Here is a 19,394-nt window from a genome sequence, read left to right as displayed (position 1 = left end):
TGTCTCATCTGGCTCAGAGCATGTGGAAGTGGGCCATTCAGAGGAACATCTTCCTCATGGCGGAGCACCTCCCAGGCAAAGACAATCAGATGGCGGACCTGCTCAGCAGGCACAGCCACCAAATGCACGAGTGGGAGATACATCCATCAGTACTCCAGCCGTACTTCCAAAGGTGGGGTCATCCAGAGATCGACCTGTTCGCCACTCAGGAGAACGCAAAATGCCAAAGCTTCGCCGCCAGATTCCCACACCCACTGTCGCAGGGCAATGCGATATGGACGAACTGGTCAGGCAAATTTGCGTACGCTTTTCCCCCAGCACCACTAATACCGCTGGTGGCACGCAAACTCGGGCAGCACTCGATGACTCTCATCCTGGTTGCTCCAACATGGGCTCGTCAACCATGGTACACCACGTTTCTGGAATTGTCCGTGGTACCACATCAGAGGCTACGTCTCACCCCCAGCCTTCTGACGCAGAGCCATGGCGACATTCAGCACCCAGATCCGCAACAGCTCAACCTGGCGATCTGGCTCCTGAAGTCCTAGAATTTGGTTACCTAAACTTACCTCCCAATTGCATGGACATCATTCGGGAGGCAAGGAAGCCAACTACTAGAGCCTGCTACGCAGCAAAATGGAAGCGGTTTGCCATTTATTGTGCTAACCACACCATTAACCCGCTTGATGCTTCCATTCAAGACATCATCTGTTACCTGTTCCATCTGTACAAGTGTAATCTGGCCTATACTTCCATTCGCATTCATCTGTCTGCGATGGCTGCGTATCTCCAAAATAGACAACACCTTTGGCTCTTCAAGGTGACTGCCATCAAAGCTTTTTTGGAAGGTCTCAAACGAGTCATTCCGCCACGGACTCCACCAGCTCCTGAGTGGAACCTCAATGTGGTTCTTACCAGACTGATGGGTCCTCCATTTGAACCACTGCATTCCTGCGAGCTCCAATTCTTAACATGGAAAGTGGCTTTCCTCGTAGCCATTACATCGCTACGACGGGTCAGTGAGTTGCAAGCCCTCACAATACAAGAGCCTTTTATCCAAATTCATGCCAACAGGGTGGTGCTCCGCACTTACCCTAAATTCCTGCCCAAGGTTGTGTCTCAGTTCCACATCAACCAAACAATCGAATTGCCTGTTTTCTTTCAAAATCCTGAGTCACTGACGGAGCGGATGCTCCACACCCTTGACGTTAGGCGGGCCCTATTGTATTACATTGATAGGACCAAGGATTTTGGAAAGACTAAACAACTCTTTGTTGCCTTTGCACCACACCTCAAAGGTAACCCTATTTCCAAGACTGGTATTGCTAGGTGGATCGTTAAATGTATCCAGATCTGCTATGCAAAAGCAAAACGCACTCTTACCATTCCGCCAAGAGCCCACTCCACCAGGAAGTTGGGGGCCTCTATGGCTTTCCTTGGAAACATTCCCTTGGAGGACATATGTAGAGCAGCAACATGGTCTACCACACACACATTTACTAAACATTACTGTGTTGATGTGCACTCCAAACAGCAGGCAGCTGTAGGGCAGGCTGTTCTCAAGACACTTTTCCAAACTGCTGCAGCTGGCACGGGCGGCCCCCGTTAATGGAGGGACTGCTATGTATTCTATGCACAGATATGAATTCAGCAGCCCACATGCCTCGAACTGAATATGCTACTTACTAGTATGCATCTGTTCTTGGCATGTAGGGCTGCTGACATTCATATCGCCCGCCCTCCTCCCCGGCGCCTGTAGCAGCTGCAGTATTCACATATATACTCATAGCATGGTCATCATTCACTGAGTTTCACTCCATCTTGGTCACAATGGCTAAAAACAATCTGGGGATGGAGTCGATGCCCATGCGCACTGTAGTCCAGGGGAGGAGCCACCTATCTCGTGATACTTCGAAGACTCTTCCAGGACAACAAGGTGCAATCATCCGGACCCAACACTAGGCGGCGATCTATGCACAGATATGAATGTCAGCAGCCCTACATGTCAAGAACAGATGCATACTAGTAAGTAGCATATTCAACATACTCAAAGAGGGCAGGAGGGGTAAGAAACTGAGATATAGAATGACATAGTAGATAGCGATCAATGAAATCCATATCCAACCAATGCAGTATCTTCAAAGACATATGTGGCTTTTAATTTACAAATATGTAAAAAGAGCAGGGTAAAAATAGAAGACACATGAAAAATTAGACCATACTAATACCTTCATGTGCCAAGACAACTACAAACATGTTGATAGTCTTGACCATAGAGTTCAATAGCATTAGCCCCATCGCTTACTCAGGTCAAGTCGAGGTGATTTAAAGACACCAAGTTTAACTAAAGTGTTTACTGCAAAAGTCTCAGTCAGTGGGACAGAGATTTAAGACAAAATAATACAGTGGAACAAATTTGCTTGGTAGAGGTATAGCCGAACATATCCGCAGAGTCTGCACTCTGTTTGACGGTACCTCTGTCACGTGAGATCCTATGGTGCTTATACTCTTGGACGCAGAGAAAGTGTTTGATGGGGTCTTTGGGCCGTACTTAAGAACTCGGCGGTAGGAAGGGGGTGCATCTAAGCTATTCAAACATTATGCAAGAATCCTAAGAACAGACTCTGAATAATGGGGGGGCAAAGTGACACAATTGATATCACGCGAGGGGCGAGGCAGGGGTGTCCCTGCTCTCCCCTCCTGTTCGCTTTTTATATTGACTAGGAGAATTGAGGCAAACAAAGGTATCCTTCCTATTCGATTAAATGGATTAGAAACTAAGATTTTGGGATATGCCTATGACCTGGCAATAACTGCTGCAAATCAATCCGTGGCTTTAACAGAAATAGAGCACGAGGCTGAATGGTTTGGGGGGGTTTCTGGTTATCGACTTAATTGCGGAAAGACCCAAATTGTAGTTAATTATGGAATATTTATGGTGGATCCAAGAGTGACTGAGTCCGCTACCTATCTCAGAGTCATTGTAACATCAGAATTAAGTACGATTATTGAGAAGAACCTTGTCCCCTTGATTCAAAAATCTAAGAGATTTTGACAGGCTGAATAATTTGCCTCTCGCGATTGTGGGACGTTGTAATATCATTAAAATGATATTTCTGCCGAAAATGTTATGTCTATTCAGGACGATACCCTTGAAATTTGAAAATCATTGGTTTAAGGACATGGAGAGAATGATTAATCGATTCAAGGGGAGACGAAAAGAGCACTTAGGTATATGTCTCTATCTAGGGAGAGAGGGGGCTCGGCGGGACCTGATTTAAAAATGTATTATTGGGCCATAGTGATTCAATATATTCGCTGGTTATTGGGTGGAAAGGTCACTGACCAGTGGAGGGATGACCCTCCCCCAGATGTATATGAACTACTCCTAGAAAAAGAAGCCCTTAACTGGCTCTTGAGGTTCAGTGAAGCCAGCTACTATAAAAAAAGTTCAATTTAAGACTCTTGGTGCAGCAGTAGCAGTTTGGACCGGTGTCCGGAAAAGGCTGGGGCTAGGAAGAATAAATTAATATACCACTTTATTTGGGAATCCGTCACTACCTGAGATTTTTCATGATGGAATTATGTGGCGGTGGGATGCTCTAGAGGTGAAAACAATCAGAGACCTCTTTGACTCAGACGATATAATATAGTTTGAGAAAGACTAAAATCTTTATAACCTTGATTGCAGGGAGTTTTTTTAATTCGTCCAGATTCGGTCCGTTATAGTAAGGAAGATTCAGTCATGGAAGGGGTCAGAAACCTTGACGGGTGTACTATCACCCAGATCTATGGAGAGCTGAGCAAACTACAGAGCGATGATTTAGAAAAATACTTGAAGAAATGGCAGCGGAAGCTGAATATTGAAGGGGACGAGTTTAGCCATTATCAAAAATGGGGTGACCCAAAAAGTCAAAGACCTGGGTTTTCAACAATATTCAAATACAGTGGTCTTCAACCAATATTTTCACTAGAATCGAATCAATCAAAACATACTAAAGAATTCATTAAGTTATGGGATATGTCTCACAGATCAACCCTGTACAATCAATGTGTTATGATTATATGGAATAAAAAGCAGGGATAGCAAGCAGTGCAGGGACAGCAGGGAGCGCAGGGGAAACAGGGAGCGCAGGGACATGGTAGAAGGTAGCACAGGGGTAGGGACAGCAGGCGGCACAGGGGAAGGGATAGCAGGCAGTGCAGGGACAGCAGGAAGTGCAGGAAAGCAGGCAACGCAGGAACAGGGGCAGAGGCAACGCAGGGACAGCAGGTAGCGCATGGACAGCTCTCATGGCAGGGACAGTAGGCAGCACAAGGGCCAGGGGTACAGTACCTTAATCTAGGGGGTCAGACAAAGAGGAGTGGCCCGCCCCAGCCTCCTCCAGGCTCTGACCGGCGTGAATGGGCACACAGTTGGCCCAGGCTCCACCCGCGTGCATCCAGCGATGCAGGAGCTGCAGGCGAGCTTTATCCTGCTCCGGCAGGTGTGAAAAAGTGACTAAAAGCTGGCCGGCCTCCAGGGCTGATGAGAAATCTAGTCCGGTCTGGCTGGCAAGTGTAGTCGGGTGGTGGGTAGAGGGTCTTGAGGCACTCCCTAGAGGGTGCAGGCAGGCAGGAAACAGGAGGGGAGACACCTCCAGCTTCTCCTTCAAATGTCTGATACTTCTCTCTGATAAGCCTAAAGCTGCTCAACCACATTGCCCCCAAAGAGCACCTTGGGATTGCTGGAGTAAGCCGCTGTTCACTCTTACGGGAATACCTGGACTCTTTGCACAGTAAACCTCTTTTTGGTATACTATATAAAGAACGGGCTTCCTAAACTGTTTAATTCTGAGCAACTCAGTTGACTGAGGCCCCAGATGCAGTGTTTCCAGGTTTAACAATAAGTAAACCTCATTTGACTAAAAAAACAAGGATCCAGTGATCAGAGCCTGATTTTTCCAGAGACCAGTTAAAGTCCAAACTGCTCTCAGTTTTTTAGATGTGGTTGTGTGTCATAACCTACTTTCACAGTCCTCCCAGAGGGCAGCTATATTTAGTGTCCAAAATTGCTGGTGAAATTCAAGCTATTTTGGTAGCAGTGGCGCAGAAGGGACTGGGAGCACCCACTGGACCCTGAGACTTAAACTATTTTGCTGGATATTGATTGTTCAGGACAAGCACTGCTTTAAACTGGAATTTCTCCAGGTCTGTATGGGTTAGAGAGGTGGTTCGAATGATTCAAAATCTGGACAGCCAGCCCTAACTCAAGGGATCAAGAGCCATGTCATTGGCGTGAAAGTTCAGAACTTTCCTATCTTCTTTCAAGGGGGATGGCCAGCTTAGGGCAGTACCCAGGTAATGTCTGGCTTCTTAGCCAACGGCGTAACTCCTTTCCTGACAAGTCAGCCCAGATTCTCTCACAGGTCACTGCATATGAGTCTCAGACTTCCAGGCTTTTCCAAGCCTAAGAAGGAAGGATGCAACCGAGCAGAGGTGTTGTCTTGAGAGGAGCTTTTGATCTGTTGCTGATTGTGATAAGTTGGATTGTTGGTTGAGGGGAGAGGGGGTGTGAGCCCTTCTCATGCAACAGCCACAATTCTTTTCAGGGTGAACCACCAAAAAAGAGTAACTAAATTAACCTGTGCTTAACCCTTTGGTAGGGTGGCATAAAAGCAATCAAGCAATGTGTAAATAATTTATGCAGTAATAAAGTGGAAGCACAACACAAAAAAATCACACCCCACTTTAAAAGAAAAGTACATTTTAATAAAGTATTTGACACCAAAACAACAGAGATCCAAGCAGTAAAAACTGAGTTATAAAATGTTAAAGTTTAACGTGGAAAAAATCAAACTAGCCCTGGAATCACTCTGGAAGTCCTGTCTTCAAGAAAAAGAGCAGGGCTCAAGCAACATGGCAGACCACAGGGGGCCCAGAGCAAGATTCAGGCAGCAAAGCAGTCCTTCTTGGTGCAGCAGAGCTGTTCTTCTGAAGTACACAGCACCTCTGAGAGTACTTCCGCAGGTCCAGAAAGTCACCTGAAGAGTTGGCCTTTGGGTCTTATTTTTATACCTGTTGCCTCCTTTGAAGTGTGCGATAATGCTGAAGCTTTCCTTCACAGATGTGTCCGGAATGTCCTGCCTCCCTTTCTCTGCTACTTGTCTGTCTGCATGCACAATGAGCTAGTGTGAAATTCTTTGTGTGAGAACAGGGCACAGCTCTTCCCCCTCTCCCACCCATCCTGCCTGAGATGGCCCATCCGGGCACACCTAGTCCCTCTATTGTGTGGCTTACTGGGAGGAATATACAAAGGCAACTACACCCAGTCATGTCACCCAGGAACAGGCTTCAGGCACAAAAGGGTTAGGACAAGAAAACACCAACTTTCTGAAAGTGGCACTTTCGGAATTCGGACTTCAAATCCAACCTTACCATGAAATAGGATTTTAAATTACAATTCCTCATACATTAAACATGATTTTCCCACCTGCTCTCAGTCAACAGTTGTCATATATTAAATGTAATAAGGAAACCCAATGTTATTCTGTGGGCGAGGTAGAGTAGACCTCACAGTACATTGCTGCTGCTTTGATGGTCAAGATATAGTTGGTGGAAATTTGCATGACAGTCACATGGAAATTCTTATGTTCATTTTGCAAGCTTTAGTGCCAGGATGTGAATGTACAAACAGACCCTGGATCTAACATGTCTCCTGCCTCCCATGTATTTACTTTTTGGCACTGGTGTTGATAAAATATCCAGTGCAAGCAAAGAGCAAGTTGCCTTGAAAGGTAGTCTTCACCATACCACATTTTATAGTTTCAACTTCAACTGATTTCACCCTGCCCATTCACTGGTGTTGTCGATGAATTATATATATATATATATATATATATATATATATATATATATCTATCTTTGGGAAGTTGTTGAGTACACTCCCGCGAAGGTTTCTGGCAAAAATAAATAAATACATTTGTTAAATATCGGCCTCCCAGGGCCCTCATAATCTTTCCAATACTGAACGTTTACAGTTTCCGGTGCGACTCGCTTTTGCAATGACCATCAACAAAGCACAAGGACAATCGCTGCAAGTGTGTGGACTAGATTTGGAGAATCCGTGCTTCTCACATGGACAACTGTATGTGGCAAGCTCACGCGTCGGAAAACCTTCCGATTTATTTGTGTACGCACCAGACAGAAAGAACTAAAAATACTGTGTATCCACAAGCACTCAAATAAATAAACAGAATTAAAACACTTTAAAATGAATAAGTTTCAATAAAAATGACACAATGTAAATTAAATGTTATCATAACAAATTTCCTTAAATTTCCTTTCTTCTGAGATCGCAGCAACGCGCAATGGGTAAGCTAGTCATCTATAGATATATAAAAACAAAAGTATGTCTGTCTGTTTGTCCTTTATGCATTACTACACCATTTATCCGATCGCCATGAAACTTTGGGAAGTTGTTGAGTACACTCCCACGAAGGTTTCTGTCAATTTTTTTTATTTAAATCGCCCCCCCAAGGCCCTCATAATCTTTTGTATACTGAAATAGACAGCGAATTTGCGAGCATCGTCGACAGTTATGACCCCCAAACGGAAATCAATTGGTCAATCTACATCAGAAGCACGAAAGAAAAAGGCATTACGAGCTTCAGAAACAGACGAGCAACGGGAAGCAAGATTAGAAGCTGTTCGAATACAAACTGCTCAAGCCCATAATTCTCAAACGAACGAGCAACGAGAATCAAGATTGGAAGCCGATCGAGTATGTACTACTCAAGCCCGTTCTTCTCAAACGAACAAGCAACCAGAATCAAGATTGGAAGCCAATCGGGACGCACTGCTCAAGCCACACTTAGAAATGTTTTCAACTGCTCAAGCCCGTTCTTCTCAAACGAACAAGCAACCAGAATCAAGATTGGAAGCCAATCGGGGACGCACTGCTCAAGCCACACTTAGAAATGTTTTCAAAAATAAAATGAATAAGTTTCAATAACAATGTAAATTTAATGTTATCATAACGAGTTTCCTTGAATTTCATTTCTTCTGAGATCGCAGCAACGCGCGACGGGTATGCTAGTATGTATTAAAAATCTAATCAAAGATGGTGATAGCAGGTAGGATCATTGCTATAGTAGTCTGTGTGAGAGAAAGTAAGCTCAACTAAATATGAAACGGGGCCCTATTGATTGGCTCTGTTTAAAGATTTATCATGGTTGTCAAGTTTTTTTGTTGTTTTTACCTTGAATTCCCAGTCTTATCCAAATGACATAGGAATGAAAGATACAAATGCTGGATGTTAGAAATGGGATCCCTGGCTGGCCAGGGCTTGCGCCAAAGTCAGTCAGAGACCACCACTCCTAAGTCAGGGCAAGGGAGTTACACGCCAAGATAACCCCTGCTCACCCTCTAGGTAACGTGGCGCGAGCAGCAAGGCTAAACTTGGAGGCGATGTGAGTTAAGTATTTGCGCACGCACCCCAGCAACAACACCCAAGGCCCACCACAAAGGAAACTCCACACAAGGTTATATATAAAAATAGCCTTTGTATTACACCAAAACACATTAGATAAACACACACTTTACAATGTGCCAACAGGCACGGGCAGAATTTACAGGGGATATGTACAAGACAGGGCCACATGGACCACTGTCAGGAATCAGCACTTTTAGAAGTAACACTTTTAGAACATAGCACATAGAACATAGAATATGGAATGTAAAATCACTTTAGCACTCAACCAGTAACTACTGGTAACCAGGACCTCACTAGCACCACCTGTACTAGGAGAAAACAACCAACTAAATATCACCATACATTTAGGGGTATAGACCTGGGAACAAAACACATGACGCCTAAACACATTCAGAGTTGCAGATAACACATGATGCACAAAATACATTCAGCAGTGTAAGAGCAAGGCACATGATGCATAAAAACATTCAGAGGTGTAGCAATAACGATTGCGCAGTAATCACATTGGCACATAAATCATAAATGCGCCAGAACTCATATTAGTCACCACCTGTTACTGTCCCTAGGCCAACTGGCCTCTCTAGGGCTAGGACGCCCTGTGTCCAAAGTCAGGGGGCCTAAACGTGGCAACTGCCCACAAAGTGCTGGGCAGCTGTGCAGATAATACTGGGGCCAACGAGGGAGCCTCTCAGGGCTCTAAGAACAATGCTGGGGCAAAAGGAAATACCCCCTGGAGCCTCCTCTGGCTATAAACACAAATGGGGGCTGGGAGCCTCTCTCAGGGCTCTGGGTAAATGAATGCCCCCCTTGAGCCTTGCTAGGCTCTTAAACGAATTATGGCGCTTCCCCGAGCCTCTCAGGCTCAAAACACAAATGTAGGCGGGGAGTCCTCCACGAACTCGAGAACAAGGAAATGCCCCTTTTGCCCTTGTGGGCTTTAAATCACCAATAGCTGCCAAGAACCTCGCAGGCTCTAAGATACTGTGGGGCTCTCGAGCCTCTCAGGGCTCGTTGATCACCGGTGCGGCCCGTGGGAGTCCCTCCTGGACTCTGGAAAGAAGAATGCCCCCGTGAGCCTCCTCTGGGCTCTAAACACCACAAGCGTGAGGTCGTGCTACCGAGGGGGGGGGGGGGGGGGGGGGCGGACACCGACAATGTGTCCCGGCGCCCCTCCCGTTTCTGTTGCACTCACCGGCTTCCGGTGAAGGTCCGGGGCTCCTCCCTTGCTCGGGGAGCCTCGGGCGGCCCCCGCAGGCAGCTTTCTCTTGCCGGCTTCAGCTCCTCTGTCAGGCGGAGAGGCTGGCACTTTCGGGTCGCGGCTGCAGGACCCAATCGCAGCGCGCCCCGGGGATATGGAGGCGGGCACTTCCGGGTTGCACTAGGCAGCGGCCCGGCAACGTTTCAAACCCTCCTGGGCTGCGGCGGTGATTCTCCCAGGCACGAAATCGAGGTGGGCACTCGATCCTGGGCAGAAAACAGCGGCAATGTCCTGGGCAGGGTGGGCACCTGCCAGGGGACAAATAAATTCCAAATAAGCGAGGTGGGCACTCGCGAATAAAGTAGCGATCGGGGCAAATGCTGGGTGGGCACCGGCTCGGGACAATAAAGCGCCCTGAGGCGCTGGCAGGAAATCGAGCGCGCTCTCAGCGCTAGGGGGCTAATCTAGCGCCGCAAATCAAGGGAAGCGCTCCCAGGCGCTCGGAGGGAAATCCACAGCGCTCCTAGCGCTAGCAATAATCCCAGCGCTTCCAGGTGCCCTCAGCAGGGCAGGGTCCCAGGAAAGTTCCTTGTGGAATGTAGGGGGGCAAGGCTGGGCCCAGAGCCAGCACACTGGGTCTCCAGGCAGGGAGACACTCCAAGTGGCGGTCCTCTGGCCCAGCGACAGCAGCAGCAGCCCCCTCAGGATCCTGGAAGTGAACAACATCTGTGGGGACACAGCCCCATTTTTATACACTAAATCCTTTGTCTGTAGGTGCAGGGTGGGGGAGAAACCAGTTGCAGCTGGTTCTTGAGTACTCTGTTTACCTCAACCACCCTCTCTATTCACTGGCAGGGCTTGGGTCATCAGTCGCACCACAGGGGGCGGAGCCAGCATTGTGTGGGGAAAAGCCCAGCCCATTCAGGACACAGGTACACTCCTCCCCAGCCATCAGCATGCTAATCTCCCACTCACCACCGGGCAGACCCATCCAGCCTTCCTGGAGCCAGGCTCACCAGCCAGCTCCAGCCAATCACACGCCAGGCATATTTTACATTAATATGCCAAGTCCTAGAAGTGGCATTTGTACACAAGACACACTCATGCCACCTACACCATTGCGAAGCATTCACTCTCACGAGTTCGCGCATATCAGTATCGAACCTGTACACCCCACGCATCAGGAACTACCAGGGACACATACATTCCCCATGCATTCCTATGGGAGGGCAGGCCTATGTCATCACATGCACTCAGAGTGCGCACGCACTTTCCACTGGGACACAGTGAAAGTGTGCAGAACCCAAAAATCACCATCACCAGGTCACCATTACAAGCAAACGTCTAGGGGTGAACCTGCCATAAGGGACAAGTCCAACACTGGAGAACCAAGCAGTACAGGCAGGTAAATTATTATATGCATAATGAATAATGATATCTGATAGGAAATTGAAGAGGATGTGCACCTCATTTATAGAGTTTCATAAGTCTACTGTTTTCGTTTAACTAAATGAATAGATTTTGTAGGACATTTACAAGAATTATTACAGTCTAATCCATTTGTTTTTGTGTGTTCCTTAGAGCAAATGATCCAGGAAAGGATGAACTACCTGAATCCAAAAAACAACTGAATAAAGATTCTGATATGGATGCTTATGTAAGTAATCATGTCCATTTACTAGAGACTGAAACGTTTGAATATTGTCATAGTTGCATTTGTCCTTCAGCTGAATTTATTTGATTGGTTTAGAATTTTAAAGGTAAATTATTAAGGATTATATTCTATTTTTACTTAAAGCTATAAGCCAGCCAAAGTCTCGATGTCATTTTCCACTAAGAACAAAAGCGCATAGATCTAAGGCTATAAACACATCTATAACTCGAAGCACAATCCATACAAGCCTAATCATTAATTCATGGTATGACCTGAACACCACATCCCCTCTGAAGTGTTGAAAGCTGGAAATCAAGAGCATGGATATTTGTTATGTATTAATGCATTCTTATAAAGCACACCCGACCAACTGTATCAGCGCACTGTACATAAAAAATGTTGAAGCAATGTTGCTCTACATCACATAGAACAACAGCTATACAACACAACTAATACTATCAGAGTAGCAAAGCAGGGTGGGTGAGGTGGAGAAGGCGGAAGCAGTAAAGCATTAGTGGACACAAGGGACTACAAGAGCAGGATCATTATAATGTCTGACAGGTGTTTAAACAAGGAGGGTAAGAATGTGTTGTTAAATAGAATGCATAGAATAGAAGGAAACTTGCAAAATGATTAATTGGCAGGAGGCAGAAGAGGAAGGTAGAAGGAGATCAAGTGAAACGAAAGGTTTACATATTGAAAGGGTTAGAACAAAAGTATGTGTAAGAGCCCATTTCAGAGGGGCACGGGGCAAGCAAGAGTTACTGGGCACAAATTAGTGGTTGAGGCCTTTTTCTTCTGATGTCCCTGGCCTACTGTGGATCCAGAGTAACTGGGCCATGTACTGCCCATTCACTGCTTGACTGTCTGTAGTAGCGTTGCTCGAACAATTCAAGGCTTAATGGTGGGAAGTAGAAACAAGGTGTATGCAGACTTACAACTTTAGCACGTCACCATCCCCAATAAATGGCTGTCTAACCATATAGCTGCTTTTATGAATAAAATACTATTTATATACGAACACAAAGTAAAATACAGTACACAAAAAATAATACACACAGTCTTTGTAAGGGCAAGTCGATAAATCCCAACCTCACATCTAAGAATGGTGGTTGTTCCACATTCATGTGAAGCAATCATTCGGGTTAGGCCCCACTAAAAAGTAAAAATCTTAGAAGTTCCACTATGGCTTCTTAAAAGTCAAAGTCTCGGGCCAACGAGTCAAGATGGCGGTCGCACTTTGAAAGTGCTCGAACCCCTCCGTCATCCGTGTTGAGATCTGCTGCCATCGGTGCCCCAAAAACCCTCATTTCCTCATCAATGTGCTTGCGCCCGCCCCCTCACCCCAACTGGTCGCGCTCTGTCGTCCGCGGGGAGGTGAATGGCGCTGAAAGTTACCCTTGTCTACCCCCGGCATCAGCGGCTAAATCGAGTCTCTACTTGACTGTTGTTCCGCCCAGACACAGGCCTGGCCTGACCCGATTCCCTGAGTCCCGCGGCAGGGGGACCCGGCCTTCCCTGAGGGAGGCACCATTGACGCCTGCGCCTCGGCCTGTGGTGGGGGCCCTCCCAGCGCTACCATCAGGACCTCCTGAGGCCTGCGTGAGCGGGACCCACCCGGCCGCCCCTGCACCACCTGCCCTGAGTCTTGGGGATTCCTGGCGCAGCGGATGTAGCGGCCTACACTGCCTCCCGGCCCTCTGCTCTGAACTCACCGGTTGCTGTCTGGCTGGCCCTGGGCGCCCTCTGAGACAGCTGCTGATTCGAGTGGGGAGGGCTGCGCCACCAAGGATTGGGCCTGGCCCTGATCTGGTCCCCTGTTTACTGCGGAGGGAAGATCTGGACTCCTGGATGGGGACATTGCTGCCGCCCAAGTCTCGATCTGTGGTGCGGGCCTTCCCCGCCCTGCCTCCTGGACCTCCTGAGGCCTGGGGGGGTGAGATTCACCAAATCGTCCCTAGGCTCACTGTCCTGTCTCCTGTGCCTCAGATCCTGGGGCTTCTGAGGTGACTGAGGTAGCGGCCTGTTCTGCCTCCTGGCCCCCTGCTTTGGGCCCACATGTTGCAGCATGCGAGGTGACGTTGGGTGAGTGCTGGGCACCAGTGGTGGGGGTCAGTGGAGATTCCCTGGCCTGGCCCCCCACCCCTGAGCTCCACCTGACCGAGCGCACCCTTTCACGTCCCTGAGTGCTGCCCGGGCGTGCGGTCCGGGCAAGTCCCATCTGGCCTCTACCTGTCTGGCACACTTACTCCCCTCCTCTGTCTGGCTCCTGAACTTGGAGCCGCCGCCGCCGCACCTGCGCCTGCAACACCGGCTCCCCTACTTCAGACCCATCAAGATTGCCTCTGGACGCTAGGAGCCCTCCACTTGAGGCTCCAACCCGAGACAGTGCCCGAGACTGGGGCCAGCCGCCTGCGATCGGCTGCGTGCCTCGGACGACGTTGGGGATACCTGGAGGCCCACTGGTGTCGTCCTACTTCGGCCGCATATATCGAGCCGCGGGACGCCTCCCCTCATCTCCTTATCATTTGCTTCCTTGGTGGCGGTGCTGTCCTGATTCACTCCTTGTCCACCTATCATGGTCTCTGCCTCTGGCCAGTGGTCCCCAAGACTGCCTCTGCCTCTCCCGCAACCCGTGGAGGGGGGGTGAGATTGGCCGCAGTCATCGAGTGGCGCAGGGTCCACGGACGGAGCCCCCTCTCCACCCTGGTGGTGCCTGACATAGGCGGACACGGTGGACCCATCACCGGATCGGCTACCTTTCCAGACGGCGAGAGGCATGGTCCACGTCCCTGGTGGGTCTGCGCCCTTTGAGACCCACGGCTGCCTGCCCATAGAATCATCACTTATCTCTGGGGAGCATCCGAATCCCACACCAACAACCAGGATGGGCAGAGACCGCCCCCCGAAGACGCCTGCGCCACAGACCCAAACCAAAATGGACCAGTTCACTACTGCCGACCGGAGTACACCCCGGGGGGCGTCTGGCGGCCTGCTCCTGGCTGGAGGAGATCTTTTGACTGTCCTGCAGGCGATTGGCACCTCCCAGGCCTCGGTGGAGAGTTAAATCGGTGAGGTGAGGGTTGATGTGGCCCTTATCCGCTAGGAACTCCGCAATGCCTCTCTACAGCTGAGGATGACACGGGGCCAGTTGAAGGTCCAGGTGGCCCGTCTGCAGGCTCAGACATCGGAGCTGCACCACCGTGCCGAGGACGCGGAGAAGCGCTCGAGGCGGAACAACCCTGCACCTCATAGGTTTTCCAGAGGCAGTCGAGCAGGGACTCGCGGACGCCTTTGTGGAGACCTGGATCAAGTTGTGGATCCCCAAAGATGCTCTCCCACCATGGTTCGCCATTGAACGCGCGCACTGCTCCCTGGCGGTCAAAATTTCCCCCGGAACCCCACTGCGTCCTATTATCATCAGGATCCTCATTTTTTGGGCCAGAGACGCTATCCTGAAGGAGGCCCGAGCTCACGGTCCCCTGAAATACCAGAACAGTACCATAATGGTTTTCCCAGACTACACGAGGGACGTTCAGGCTCGGCGTCGCACATATACGGAGGTCAAACAACAACTCCGAAACCTGGGCTTGCATTATGGGCTCCTCGTCCCGACCCGCCTCAGTCATTTTCCAGGACAAGACACTTCTTTAATACACTGCAGGCAGCGTGGATATGGCTCACAGAAGAGCTCCCCTATGGCCCCATCCCACGTCTCCCCCCCTCCCCCCACAATGTCTGGCCCCTCCCGAGCCCTGTCCTCTATCCCAAACAACAAAGGAGGCGCAACAGATCGCGTACGAAGGGGCAACATCGAGGAGACCGCTCGGGATCGCCCGGGGCTCCTTCAAAGTCACGGACTGCCTCTGGGGTTCCTCTGATCTTGGATGAACACAGCAGAGTCAGCTCTCTGATTAACTTGCACCATGAACAAGATCCAATCTCGCTGCTGCGCCCGGCCCTCTCCGACTTAGACCTATCCCGAAGTCCTGCGCTCCGTGAATCTGGGGAGGACGCCGGATTCGGATTGTGGGCCTCATGGGACTGGAGCAACACCAAATTTTTGGGGCTCGTGGCGGCAATAATCAACCATTGATACTGAACTATCCGATTTCATGGAGGGGTACATCGCTATCGCCGGAACTTTCCCAGCTAACCAGTTTAGTGTAGCTTCTTGTTCTTGAATTGGACGACAGATGCTTCAAGTTTGAAAGTATAGGGTGGGGGGTGTTGGGAGGGGGTTGGGGGTGGGGGGGTGTTGCTGCCCTTCATCTTCTGTTTGTTCTGACTCCTTTTGAGTCATTGTTTACAGCCTTGTTTGCACTGATAGTTCTTGTTTTTTCAGACAGTCCAATGCACGTACATTCACACTTCCACGACCTGGGTCATACTATCCAGTGCCATCCCCATTCCTTTCTCGCAACCGAGACATGCCATCTCACCCGATGCCTGGGCCTTTTCCAGCTCTTTTCTCCCCTGGCCACCTGTTTCCTAGATGCCTGTCCTAGGTAGGTCCCTGCACATCTCGTCGTAGAACGTTAACGGGCTGCTGGACCGTATCAAACGCACTGCCATCCTCAAAAGCACCCAACGTCATTCTCCTGATATACTTCTTCTCCAAGCGACACACCTCCTGGGAACCCAATGCTCTTTCCTTGCCCGATATGGCTTTGATAGGGTCTGACACTCGGGCTTCACACAGGGATCTCGGGGGGGGGGGGGGCTATATTGACTCGACGTGGGCTCCCCTTCGCCCCTATGCAGGTGAGGACTCGTACACAAGGCCACTTTATGGCCCTCTCCGGTTGGATTGAGGGACAGGTCTTCAACTTCCTTTCCACATACATTCTTCCGGCCACGGCTCCCTCTACTCTCCACCACCTGAAGGAGGTAATCTCCACCCTGCCCCGAGGAAACACCATAATAGGGGGGGGAGGGAACTTTAACGCAGTAATGCAGCCGACCCTCCTCATCACGCCCTGCCTGTTCGAAACGACTATTGGACTGGTCATCTACCCTCAGTTTGTGTGACGCGTGGAGGATCTGGCCCCCCTGCCTGAAGCAGTACACTCACACCTCAGCGGCCCATCATATCACTCCAGTATTGACCTACTCCTCCTTCCCGCCACCGATTGCCAGCTAGTCTCTGATATCTTTATTCTCCCACGGGGAATCTCAGACCACTTGGCTATCTCTCTTCACCTAGGACACACCTCCGGGGGTCCGCGCTTGGTATGAAGGTTCAATGCGTGGTTTCTGCAAGACGCAAACCTCAAGGACACGCTTGCGGTGGAGCTGAAACACTATTTCCTGGCCAACACAGGCTCCGTCTCCTCCACGGACACGTTGGGGAAGGCCAGCAAGGCCACCCTGCGTGGCTAGAGGCCTGGTTCATGCGAAACGGGCGGAACAAAGCGCACACTTGATCCAACTCGAGATACAAGCCGCGCTGCTGGAAATGACCTAGGGAGATACAGAGGATGCCCACTCAGCTAGACAACTGGCGATGGTCCGTGACAAGATCCGCCAGATCTCCCTGGATTCGGCCAAGATACTCTGGCACTCCGCCGTGACACATGTCTACAGATGGGGTGACAAAAATGGTAAGCTGCTTCATAATCTGGTCTCCTACCCCAAAGCGAATAGAATTATTCCTGAAATTCGGGACGCCGCTGGTACCCACCACTGTACCTCAGTGGCGATCGCCCAAGCCTTCGCGGGCTATTATTTGCAGCTCTATTCTGTCCGGACCCCCGGGGCCTCCCTAGCCGACCTGCTGGGGGGAGTCGGAGCCCATTACCCTTGCTTGCCCCAGGCCGCCTCAGCGGACCTCTATCTTCCCCTTACTCCTGTGGAGATCCAGGGTGCTATCTCCCTACTCAACACTGGGAAGACGCCGGGACCTGATGGCTTTCCGCAGGAATATTACGTGGCTTATCGTGACGTATTGATCCCTCACCTGGTCGACCTCTTTCAACATGTGGTAGAGTCTGGCTCTTTACCCCCTGAGACCGACGTGGCCACCATCTTGGTTATTCCGAAAACCCGCCCACCTTCCCTTTCCTGCTCAGACTATGGCCCAATCTTTCTCATCAAAACTTGAATGAAAATCTTCTCTGCTGCATTGGCTCAGCGTCTTCGTTCCTTGCTGCACCAGCTGATCCATTCAGACCAATGCGGTTTCATGCCTGCGAGACTCGGCATTGCATACAGCGCCTCCATCTTGTCCTAGCCCATCGCCACCTGCTCACCCCGTACTTGACCCTGCTCCTAATAGGCTTTGAGAAGGCCTTTGATACGGTGGATTGGGGCTACTTGGAGGATGTATTGGCTATGATGGGCTTCGGCCCCCACTTCCGACGCCTCATCCGAGTCCTGTACTCGAGTCCTAAGGCAAGGGTCCTGACCAACGGCGCCCTCTCAGAAGCATTCCCCATCCGCAGAGGCACCCGTCAGGGATGCCCCCTCTTGCCGCTTTTATTCGCGCTCGCAATGGAACCGCTGGCGTGCCTAATACGTAGCGACCCTCGAATCCGAGGGTGGTCCTGGGATCCTTAACAGATTGACAAAATTGCCCTCTACACAGGCGATGTCCTGCTTTTCCTGGCTGACCCGGAGTCCTCCGGCTCGTGCTGTCTGGAGGTGCTTTGGAAATTTGAGACAGTCTCGGGTCTGCGCCTAAACCCGGCAATGTCCACCTTGGTCCCCCTTCACCCCTCAGGGGCATGCTTTGATTGGCAGTCCTCTATCCCCCTGCGGAAGCAATCGTTCAAATATCTGGGGATGTGGATAACCCTACTTCCTGAATTAGAGTGGGCTTTTAACCTCACGCCCCTGGTCACGAAAGCCAAATACAACCTTAAGCATTGGCTGTCCCTCCCGCAGAACCCCCTGGGCGGAGGGGCACTTTTTAAAATGATGATCTTCCCCCGTTTTTTATACGTCCTCCAAAATATCACTTTCCATCTCCCGGGTAGCTGGTTCCGTGAGTTTGACGGGGTGCTCACCAAGTTTCTGTGGGGGCGTGGGAGACCACGTATGGCCTTGACCCGCTGTCGGATACCTCCCTTTGATGGGGCTATGGGGGTGACCAACCTTCACGTATATTACCTGGCTACCCGAATCATTATCACCCACCACTGGTTTGCTGGAGGCTGATCCGACCCCGCCTACTGGACTGAGCTCAGAACTATGGACTTCCCACAGATTTTTGCCTACTTGTACAGGACCCCCATTCCGCTGACCATCCCACCAATCACCAGAGCGGTCCTAACAGCCTGGCGCACTGCTTTGCGTTACCCACAATGGGATAAGAAACTCACTCGACACACGCCCTTGTGGCATGGGACATGGCTGCGCGAAGTATCGTCTCTCCGAGGGTTCCAACAATGGGATTGGATCGGGATTACACTCCTCTGGGACATTTGGGTGGGAGGCCACATTCGGGCCTTCTCAGACCTGCAACAACGTTCTACCCTTCTCCCTACTCAATTTCATAAATATTTGCAACTTTGTCACACCCTTACTACACATGTACCACCTAGTACCTCACTCCCTGAATTTAATCCGTTGGAGGCTAAGGTCATGATGGGCGATATGGGAAAGGGGGGAGTGTTACGACTATATCGCTCCTTGGTGAATAACGGCCCTATCACCTTGGATGCGTTGCGGTTCCGCTGGGAGGGATGGATGGGTCCTCTGGGAGAGGTGGACTGGTGAGACGCCCTGATGGCTCCCAAGACCATGCTCTTCATAGCTACGCCTCATCCAGCTGTACTACCTCCACACTGCATATCTCACCCCTGCACGCCTACACAGGGCAGGTCTATGCCCCTCACCGGATTGCACACGATGCGGCCAAACCCCGGGTGATTTTTTCAATATGGTCTGGCTCTGCCCTGATCTCACCTTCTTCTGGGCGGGTATAGAAACTGAACTCTCAAACACTTTGGGGTGGCAGGTCCCACATGATCCCATTCGTCTCCTTCTAGGGGTGTTTGATGGATTGGACGGTTCTCGAGCCGACAAGTGTTTCTTGGGCACGGCATTGGCATTGGCCAAACGAGACA

General features: G+C 50.1%; 1 protein-coding gene across 6 annotated transcripts in view; it reads left to right on the top strand.

Annotated features, from left to right (window-relative positions):
* Positions 1–19,394, top strand: part of LOC147707917 (heat shock factor protein 2-like) — a 303,326-nt gene that overhangs the window by 234,564 nt on the left and 49,368 nt on the right. For all 6 annotated transcript variants that reach the window (XM_086926725.1, XM_086926723.1, XM_086926722.1 and 3 more), the window contains one exon: positions 11,253–11,328. In XM_086926725.1, coding sequence (XP_086782851.1) covers positions 11,253–11,328 — 76 coding nt within the window. The remainder of the gene's footprint in view (positions 1–11,252; positions 11,329–19,394) is intronic.

The sequence above is a fragment of the Lissotriton vulgaris genome, chromosome 6, assembly GCF_964263255.1.
Source record: "Lissotriton vulgaris chromosome 6, aLisVul1.2, whole genome shotgun sequence".
NCBI classification, from domain to species: domain Eukaryota; kingdom Metazoa; phylum Chordata; class Amphibia; order Caudata; family Salamandridae; genus Lissotriton; species Lissotriton vulgaris.
Note: the sequence above shows the minus strand (reverse complement) of the source record. Positions and strands in the feature narration are given on the sequence as shown.